The sequence below is a fragment of the Nansenia antarctica genome (assembly GCF_963989245.1).
Source record: "Nansenia antarctica genome assembly, chromosome: 3".
NCBI lineage: Eukaryota > Metazoa > Chordata > Actinopteri > Argentiniformes > Microstomatidae > Nansenia > Nansenia antarctica.
The window spans coordinates 1,178,691-1,189,141 of NC_137688.1; the positions used below are offsets into that span (position 1 = coordinate 1,178,691).

General features: G+C 48.8%; 1 protein-coding gene across 1 annotated transcript in view; it reads left to right on the forward strand.

Annotated features, from left to right (window-relative positions):
• Window positions 1-10,451, forward strand: part of mcm3ap (minichromosome maintenance complex component 3 associated protein) — a 34,565-nt gene that overhangs the window by 11,612 nt on the left and 12,502 nt on the right. Inside the window, exons 10-17 of the mRNA XM_080526277.1 lie at window positions 955-1,115; window positions 1,507-1,754; window positions 3,048-3,364; window positions 3,562-3,662; window positions 4,675-4,806; window positions 7,565-7,678; window positions 8,382-8,534; window positions 9,288-9,485. Coding sequence (XP_080382403.1) covers window positions 955-1,115; window positions 1,507-1,754; window positions 3,048-3,364; window positions 3,562-3,662; window positions 4,675-4,806; window positions 7,565-7,678; window positions 8,382-8,534; window positions 9,288-9,485 — 1,424 coding nt within the window. The remainder of the gene's footprint in view (window positions 1-954; window positions 1,116-1,506; window positions 1,755-3,047; window positions 3,365-3,561; window positions 3,663-4,674; window positions 4,807-7,564; window positions 7,679-8,381; window positions 8,535-9,287; window positions 9,486-10,451) is intronic.

The window sequence follows — 10,451 nt, forward strand, 5'->3', positions numbered from 1 at the left end:
CAAACAACGCTCGCTCAAGTTCTTCACTGACTGACCGACCGTGACTGAATGACATTCAATGACTTACAATGCTACATTTCTGATTTACTGATGTTTTTTTTTTTAAAGATGACAAGAATATTTAGTCTAGAAGCTTTTCACCGTCAGATATCACCGAGTTGTTTGTCGAGAGTTTTCTACCTGTCGTGACTTTTGCTGTGATATGATTGGACAATTTCTATTTGGGGGGCGTGGCTTAGCGATAGGTCCATTTGCTGCCCTGGGAGACTTTGAAGTGTCTAGAAAGCCCAAAAACAATGTAGTGCACATAGTGTGTGTGTGTGTGTGTGTTCATGTGTGTGTGTTCATGTGTGTGTGTGTTCGTTCACATGTGTGTGTGTGTGTGTGTTCATGTGTGTGTGTGTGTGTGTTCATGTGTGTGTGTGTGTGTTCATGTGTGTGTGTTCATGTGTGTGTGTGTTCGTTCACATGTGTGTGTGTGTGTGTGTGTTCATGTGTGTGTGTGTGTGTTCATGTGTGTGTGTTCATGTGTGTGTGTGTTCGTTCACATGTGTGTGTGTGTGTTCATGTGTGTATACGTATGTGTTCATGTGTGTGTGTGTTCGTTCACATGTGTGTGTGTGTGTTCATGTGTGTATACGTATGTGTTCATGTGTGTGTGTTCATGTGTGTGTGTGTTCGTTCACATGTGTGTGTGTGTTCATGTGTGTATACGTGTGTGTTCATGTGTGTGTGTTCATGTGTGTGTGTGTTCGTTCACATGTGTGTGTGTGTGTTCATGTGTGTATACGTATGTGTTCATGTGTGTGTGTGTGTGTTCATGTGTGTTCATGTGTGTGTGTTCATGTGTATTCATGTGTGTGTGTATGTGTGTGTGTGTTCATGTGTGTGTGTGTGTGTGTTCATGTGTGTGTGTGTGTGTGTGTTCATGTGTGTGTGTGTGTGTGTGTGCAGGTCAGAGGGAAGGCCCTGAGGACTCTGAACATCGCCCACACCGTGGGCTCCCAGCGCTCCACCTGCTTCCCCCTGGAGGACCTGACCAGGCTGCTGCGCTTCCAGACCCCCGGCCAGGCCACCGACTTCATCCTGCACTATGGACTCAGCATCTCAGACGGGTCCGTGTCCACACCTGCTGCACAGGACCTAGCACGTTAGCGTGTTAGCATGTCTCCTGACTGTCCTTACAGGACGTAGCATGTTAGCATGTCTCCTGACTGTCCTTACAGGACGTAGCATGTTAGCATGTTAGCATGTCTCCTGACTGTCCTTACAGGACGTAGCATGTTAGCATGTTAGCATGTCTCCTGACTGTCCTTACAGGACGTAGCATGTTAGCATGTTAGCATGTCTCCTGACTGTCCTTACAGGACCTAGCATGTTAGCATGTCTCCTGACTGTCCTTACAGGACCTAGCATGTTAGCATGTCTCCTGACTGTCCTTACAGGACGTAGCACGTTAGCATGTTAGCATGTCTCCTGACCTCTGACCCTTGACCCCCCCCCCAGCATGGTGGAGCTGAGCCGCACCGCCTACCAGGAGCCAGACCTGTCCCTCCCCCAGCGGAGGTCGGAGGTCATCGCGGGGAAGCGGGCGGTGCTGATCGGGGAGGTGGTGAACGGGGGGCCGCTGCCCCCCCCGCCCCAGCACGCCCCCGTGTGCAGCTTTGACTCCCAGAACAAATACCAGGGGGACCAGGGGGAGGCCGAGCCCGCCCCCCCCGCCGCCCCCAGGGCCGGCCCGGCGGGAGTGAGAGGTATGGGGGGGAGGGGCCGCCAGGAGCTGGCGTCAAAGTGGGAGGGGCAGGGAGTGGCCTGTGTCAAAGTGGGAGTGGCTTGTGTTAAAGGGGGAGGAGTCTGTATCAAAGTGGGAGTGGCTTGTGTTAAAGGGGAGGAGTCTGTATCAAAGTGGGAGTCTGTCAAAGGGGGAGGAGCTTGTGTCAAAGTAAGGGGGGCAGGGAGTGGCCTGTGTCAAAGTGGGAGTGGCCTGTGTCAAAGTGGGAGTGGCCTGTGTCAAAGTGGGAGTGGCCTGTGTCAAAGTGGGAGTGGCCTGTGTCAAAGTGGGAGTGGCCTGTGTCAAAGGGGGTGGGAGTCTGTATCAAAGGGGGTGGGAGTCTGTATCAAAGTGGGAGTGGCCTGTGTCAAAGTGGGAGTGGCCTGTGTCAAAGTGGGAGTGGCCTGTGTCAAAGTGGGAGTGGCCTGTGTCAAAGGGGGTGGGAGTCTGTATCAAAGGGGGTGGGAGTCTGTATCAAAGTGGGAGTGGCCTGTGTCAAAGTGGGAGTGGCCTGTGTCGAAGTGGGAGTGGCCTGTGTCAAAGTGGGAGTGGCCTGTGTCAAAGTGGGAGTGGCCTGTGTCAAAGTGGGAGTGGCCTGTGTCAAAGTGGGAGTGGCCTGTGTCAAAGTGGGAGTGGCCTGTGTTAAAGGGGGAGGAGTCTGTGTCAAAGTGGGAGTGGCTTGTGTTAAAGGGGGAGGGGTCTGTATCAAAGTGGGAGTGGCTTGTGTTAAAGGGGGGAGGAGTCTATCAAAGTGGGAGTGGCTTGTGTTAAAGGGGGAGGAATGTGGCTGTTATTTTTCAGCCAGGCACTGTTTTTCACTAAAATAATAATAATAACAATAAATAGACATGGGTCATTGAAAGTGCTTGAATTCCCCTCTCTCTCTCTCTCTCTCTCTCTCTCTCTCTCTCTCTCTCTCTCTCTCTCTCTCTCTCTCTCTCTCTCTCTCTCTCTCTCAAAAAAAAAAAAAAGATATTCAAAAATGTTTTACTTAACTCGTAAACTAATTCTGTCTCAAACTATGCCGTGTCGGGTGATTTGGGAATTTGAGGGAATTGAGTCTTGAAAGGTGCTTCTAAGGTGCTTGAAAGGTGCTTGAATGTGATGTTTCAGAAGGTTTCTCTTTCTCTGTCTCTCTCTCTCTCTCTGTGGGAACCCTGCATACAGCTACTGTGTCCCTCTCTCTCTCTCTCTCTCTCTCTCTCTCTCTCTCTCTCTCTCTCTCTCTCTGTGGGAACCCTGCATACAGCTACTGTGTCTCTCTCTCTCTCTGCAGCGCTGCCCTCGGTTCTGAAGCCGCCGGAGCTCAGAGCCCCGCTGGAGGTGGAGGTGGAGGTGGAGGTGGTCCGGCCGCAGCTGAAGCCCGCCAGGCTGCTGGCTGAGCCCAGGCTGTTTGTGGAGCCCCAGCCCCCCCCCCCGGAGCCCCCCGCAGCCCAGCCAGCGGCCCTGGAGGACACAGGGGAGCCCCTCCCTCCCCCCGGCGCCCCGGCCCCCCCCACGGACCCCCAGCTGCTCTTCCAGCCCATCGCCCACCCCCAGCCTATAAGGCCCCCGTCACCCCCGCCCAAACCTGAGCCCGTGTACTCTGCCCAGGTGAGTCAAAGGCCCCATCCCGAACCCGAGTCCCTTTCCTACCTCTACTACGGCTGGTTTTGCCACTGGGGAGTGGAGCACAAGGCCTCTGAACAGAGCCACAAGGCGTAGTGGTTGAAATCTACATCTCTCCAAAATAACTGAGTCAGGAATGCCTCTGTGTCCCCCCCTCTGTCCCCCCCCCCCTCCCCCTGCAGGACGTCCTGGCGGAGATGGAGTGTGTGGTGGAGGAGGTGGTGCGGGCAGAGGTGGGGGAGGTGGCCACTGCCGGGGCCGACTACGTCACCTCAGCTCTAGCGTGAGTACAGCGGGTCGGGTCTGATGACATAGTAGATGATGCTGTTTAACCATCTTGCTGTATGTTTGTATGTCTTGCAATTCATTGTTCATCTGGCTACCTTGTATGTAGGCTACCTCAGGGCCGTTGTTCAACCATCTGCTCAATTCGGTTGTTAAGTCGTGACGTGTTTCCGGGTCCAACATTGGCTGAGGCGCTCTTTTCGAAATGCCTCAGTAATAATAATAATTCATTATATTTGTATAGCGCTTTTCCGAGGCTCAACGACGCTGACAATATGGGTTATTGGGTACGGTATATGAATAGATCCCAGTCTAAAAAACGATTGAACTGTCATTCTACCGCTGTAGTACACTGGTACTCTGGTGCTTTAGTACACTGGTACTATGGTGCTTTAGTACACTGGTACTCTGGTGCTTTAGTACACTGGTACTCTGGTGCTTTAGTACACTGGTACTCTGGTGCTTTAGTACACTGGTACTCTGGTGCTTTAGTACCCTGGTACTCTGATGCTTTGGTACACTGGTACTCTGGTGCGGGGAAGTTTTTATTTGGACCCCGGTCACGAAGTGACGTCAGACTTAACAAACCGAATAGTGGAACACAGGGGAGCCGTCTTTCCAGGAATGGCTTACGGAGTTGGCAAAGGTGGCAGCATACGAACAAATGTCCTTCAGTTCTATGCACAGAACTGAACAATACACAGCAAAATGGGGAGGCTACTTGGGATATATTGCTAGTCGGTTGTAAGACTTAAGTTGACAAATTGGATGAGTGATGAATGTAATCTATGGGTGCTTTTTTATTTATTTTAATTTTAATTTTAATTTTATATTTTGTTATTTTCTCTGTATTATTTCTGTTTGACGACAGCAAGACTTATTCGGTGATATTGTTACCATTTTATACAGAAGTTGTACAAGTCAAGAAATGTGTTTATTGAAAAATTCAATAAGATACTGATTACCCCCAAAAAATCACGAATAGTGATGATGTTGAACTGTGGTTGCAGTGAGAGCAGCGGCCACATGGAGGCGCTGGTGAGCGAGGTGGTGCACCAGATGCTCAGAGACGTGTCGGGCGCAGAGATCCAGGCGGAGCAGCAGAGGATCGCTCAGGAGAAGCGCAAGGTCGAGGAGGCCAGGTTGGAAACACACACTCACAAACATGATCTCAATACTGATTCTGCATGCCGTCTAATGATCTCAAGGTCGGCAGATCGGCGGTTCGAGCCCCGGCTGGCCACATGTCGAGGTGTCCTTGGGCAAGACACTGAACCCCAAACTGCAAGGCGCCGGCCGGCCCGCTCACTGGGAGCAATTTGGGCTTCAATGTCTTGCCCAAGGACACTTCGACATGTGGCCAGCCGGGGCTCGAACCGCCGATCTGCCGACCTTGCGATCATTAGACAGCGACTCTACCTCCTGAGACACAGCCTCTACCTCCTGAGACACAGACGCCCAAGTCTGTTGTCTGTGGTCAGTGATGTGTGTAACATCTGTTGTCTGTTGTCAGTGATGTCTAACATCTGTTGTCTGTTGTCAGTGATGTCTAACATCTGTTGTCTGTTGTCAGTGATGTCTAACATCTGTTGTCTGTTGTCTGATGTCTCTAACGTCTGTTGTCTGTTGTCAGTGATGTGTCTAACATCTGTTGTCTGTTGTCTGGTGTGTCTAACGTCTGTTGTCTGTTGTCAGTGATGTCTCTAACATCTGTTGTCTGACCTGTCTAACGTCTGTTGTCTGTTGTCAGTGATGTGTCTAACGTCTGTTGTCTGTTGTCTGACGTGTCTAACATCTGTTGTCTGTTGTCTGGTGTGTCTAACATCTGTTGTCTGTTGTCTGGTGTGTCTAACGTCTGTTGTCAGTGATGTGTCTAACATCTGTTGTCTGTTGTCTGGTGTGTCTAACGTCTGTTGTCTGTTGTCTGGTGTGTCTAACGTCTGTTGTCTGTTGTCAGTGATGTGTCTAACGTCTGTTGTCTGTTGTCTGGTGTGTCTAACGTCTGTTGTCTGTTGTCAGTGATGTCTCTAACATCTGTTGTCTGTTGTCTGACGTGTCTAACGTCTGTTGTCTGTTGTCTGACCTGTCTAACGTCTGTTGTCTGTTGTCTGACGTGTCTAACATCTGTTGTCTGTTGTCAGTGATGTGTCTAACATCTGTTGTCTGTTGTCAGTGATGTCTCTAACATCTGTTGTCTGTTGTCAGTGATGTGTCTAACGTCTGTTGTCTGTTGTCAGTGATGTGTCTAACATCTGTTGTCTGTTGTCAGTTATGTCTAACATCTGTTGTCAGTGATGTGTCTAACGTCTGTTGTCTGTTGTCTGGTGTGTCTAACGTCTGTTGTCTGTTGTCAGTGATGTGTCTAACGTCTGTTGTCTGTTGTCAGTGATGTCTCTAACATCTGTTGTCTGTTGTCAGTGATGTCTAACGTCTGTTGTCTGTTGTCAGTGGTGTGTCTAACGTCTGTTGTCTGTTGTCTGGTGTGTCTAACGTCTGTTGTCTGTTGTCAGTGATGTGTCTAACGTCTGTTGTCTGACGTGTCTAACGTCTGTTGTCTGTTGTCAGTGATGTGTCTAACATCTGTTGTCTGTTGTCTGATGTCTCTAACATCTGTTGTCTGTTGTCAGTGATGTCTAACATCTGTTGTCTGTTGTCAGTGATGTCTAACGTCTGTTGTCTGTTGTCAGTGATGTCTCTAACATCTGTTGTCTGTTGTCAGTGATGTGTCTAACGTCTGTTGTCTGTTGTCAGTGATGTGTCTAACATCTGTTGTCTGTTGTCAGTTATGTCTAACATCTGTTGTCTGTTGTCAGTGATGTGTCTAACGTCTGTTGTCTGTTGTCTGGTGTGTCTAACGTCTGTTGTCTGTTGTCAGTGATGTGTCTAACGTCTGTTGTCTGTTGTCAGTGATGTCTCTAACATCTGTTGTCTGTTGTCAGTGATGTCTAACGTCTGTTGTCTGTTGTCAGTGGTGTGTCTAACGTCTGTTGTCTGTTGTCTGGTGTGTCTAACGTCTGTTGTCTGTTGTCAGTGATGTGTCTAACGTCTGTTGTCTGACGTGTCTAACGTCTGTTGTCTGTTGTCAGTGATGTGTCTAACATCTGTTGTCTGTTGTCTGATGTCTCTAACATCTGTTGTCTGTTGTCAGTGATGTCTAACGTCTGTTGTCTGTTGTCAGTGATGTGTCTAACATCTGTTGTCTGTTGTCAGTGATGTATCTAACGTCTGTTGTCTGTTGTCAGTGATGTGTCTAACGTCTGTTGTCTGTTGTCTGGTGTGTCTAACATCTGTTGTCTGTTGTCAGTGATGTGTCTAACATCTGTTGTCTGTTGTCAGTGATGTCTAACATCTGTTGTCTGTTGTCAGTGATGTCTAACGTCTGTTGTATGTTGTCAGTGATGTGTCTAACATCTGTTGTCTGTTGTCTGTTGTGTCTAACATCTGTTGTCTGTTGTCTGATGTCTCTAACGTCTGTTGTCTGTTGTCAGTGATGTGTCTAACATCTGTTGTCTGTTGTCTGATGTCTCTAACGTCTGTTGTCTGTTGTCTGACGTGTCTAACATCTGTTGTCTGTTGTGTCTAACATCTGTTGTCTGTTGTCTGGTGTGTCTAACGTCTGTTGTCTGTTGTCAGTGATGTCTCTAACATCTGTTGTCTGTTGTCAGTGATGTGTCTAACATCTGTTGTCTGTTGTCTGGTGTGTCTAACATCTGTTGTCTGTTGTCTGTGATGTGTCTAACATCTGTTGTCTGTTGTCTGGTGTGTCTAACATCTGTTGTCTGTTGTCAGTGATGTCTAACATCTGTTGTCTGTTGTCAGTGATGTCTAACATCTGTTGTCTGTTGTCAGTGATGTCTAACGTCTGTTGTCAGTGATGTCTAACGTCTGTTGTGTTCCCAGGAGGAAGCAGGAGCACGAGGCGTTCCTGGCCCAGTTCAGCGACAGCCTCTGTTCTGACATCACCCAGGAGGTGCTGACCAGCTGCATCAGGAACACCGCCGCCTCAGAGATCCAGTAAGCCCCGCCCACCAAGCTCAGACCAACTACCAACTGACACTACCAACTGCCACTCCCAACTGCCACTACCAACTGACACTACCAACTGCCACTACCAACTGCCACTACCAACTGCCACTACCAACTGCCACTCCCAGGGGTGCTAACTTTCTGCTAAATTAGCCGTTTTTACCTCAAAATAGGTCGTCTAAGTCTCATCCAAGTCAGATGATGCGCGAGCAAACTAATCTTCCTGTCTGCTAAACTCCGCTGCTGTTGAAATAACTTTTAGCTTCAGGGAGCAGCTAGGTACAGTTCCAGACAGCGTGGAGAAACACAGTCACAGTAAACTGTTTTCGAAGTCATTGTGCAGGTGTTAAGGTCAGGGCTGCCGCTACTTGCACGCGCATCATTGTTAGACCACTGTTAGTGCTAGCGATAGCCATTTAGCACCATCAGTTTTATGAAAGGCGTTATACAAATCCAAGTTATTATTATTATTATTATTATTATGATGATGATGATGATGATGATAGAGTAGCGTGTCCCAGCTGTGTGTTGTGTGTGTTGTGTGTGTTGTGTGTGTTGTGTGTCCCAGGCTAGCGGTGGAGGAGGAGGCTGTGTGCGTGTCCTAGCTGAGTGTTGTGTGTGTTGTGTGTGTCCCAGGCTGTGTGCGTGTCCTAGCTGAGTGTTGTGTGTGTTGTGTGTGTGTGTGTCCCAGGCTAGCGGTGGAGGAGGAGGCAGCGTGCGTGTCCCGCTGCTCAGAGCAGGTGTGTACGGGGCTGGTGGAAGACACCCTGGACGGAGAGATCGCCCTATTGGTCAAGGCCATCATGGAGGCGGAGCTACAGCGCATACACAAGTACATCAAGAGGTACAGCAGAGTGGAGGGGACATATCAATGTTTCTGCATACTGAGAATTGGATAGATAATCCAGTGTTGAATGTGTTGAGTTTGAGCTGTGTTTTAATCTCGCATGGGACACCTGCTTTACTATGCCTCCTAAGACTCTACTGCCCCCCTTGTACTGTCCCTTCAGTGTCCCCCTTGTACCAGTCCCTCCAGCAAAAAGAGAGACAGTACAAGGGTGACTGCCAGTGGCCCCTGGCCTGAGCTAGATTACGCCTCCTGCTAGAACTGGTGAACTGAGGATTCACTCCCCCTCCCTCCCCCACCCCCAGGTGTATTGATTGATTGATTGAAAACTTTATTAGAAGATTTGCAGAAGTAGGTACATGAAAGTACATATTACATACAAGGTCAACTAACAGGATAAAAACCCAAGAAAGCCACTGGCTTATTTCAATTGGGGTCCTTGATTCTCAATTCATCGTTACATGTAAGACAGACAAAAAAGCTAGTACTATCTACAAGATAATACAGACAAATAACTATTACTATCTACAAGATAAACACACATCCATCATGGGAAGAACAGTACAACGAAACATAAGGTATGTACAGCGGGTAGGACAGGTGGGGACATACACCACAGGTGGGGGCGGGGGACAAAACACAAAGTATGTACAGTGGGTAGTTCGGGTATAATTCAGCCCTGCCCTCCCCCTCCCTCCCCCACCCCCAGGTGTGTAATTCCTCCCTGCTCTCCCCCTCCCCCACCACCAGGTGGCGTGACGTGGTGGCGGTGCGCAGGCAGCTGAAGAGACAGATGCGAGGCTTCCCTGCGGCCCCCTGCTGCGTGGACCCCCACTTCAAGCTCCGCGGCCTGGCCCCCAGCGCCCCCGCCCAGCCCTGCCTGGAGGGCCTCGCCCGAGGCATGGTCAACCTGGGTAACGCTGGCAACATGGCTCTGTCCAGCACCAGGTACCCCACTACCCCACTAGACACTAGACACTACCTACTAGACACTAGACACTAGACACTAGACACTAGACACTACCCACTAGACACTAGACACTACCCACTAGACACTAGACACTACCCACTAGACACTACCCACTACAGTCAGCATGTCTTCAGGACCTTTCATACTTCCAAAATGACATCTTGATTCTGTGTTGTTTATAAACACTATGACTCTGGTCTCATGTTGTTATAACACTATGACTCTGGGGGCCATTCCACTAAAGGTGGCTTAGTATATCGGCGATTGAAAGAAATCAGGCGATCAGGCAACTCGGGATTGGAATTCAAGCCTCAGGTGATTCCTCGAACGAGGATCAGCCTTGTGTCATCAGTGTTCACAGAAGACAGGCTTACAAATCTTCGATATGAGCGCGTGCACGCAGACATAAAGAGCCCCGAAGAGTCGATCTGTCGAAATGAAGATACTCCACTCTGCAGGGGTACTACATTTGCGCAGCATTCCCGAATTATTGATCTTTATGAAGACGGAAAAATAAGATGTAAAATAGTGCAATACTGCTGCAATTAACAAGGCGAGGGAAATGGTTTGGCAAGAAATTGCTGACCGATTAAATGCGTAGGTCATACTAGCCCCAGTTATGGTTATATGTTCATATTTTAATAAATGAATATTACTACTGTGGTGATATCAGCAGCAGGCTACAAACCGTCATATCGCCACAATGGCCTAGTAGTGGTATCGACCGCTGCCACAGGATTTATTCATCATTTTTAGACGTGGTTCGAATCCCTCTTCGGACACACTTTTTACTGCATTTCGTTGTCTGAATCTAATCTAAAATCTCATCTAAAAAAGTATGTAGGCTATAAAATTATGGTGCAGGCTAATTTACAAGAACTGACACGATTACAATGGTGTTTGAAGCCTTTGCATGAAATCTTCGGTTAAATGTAAAAAAAAAA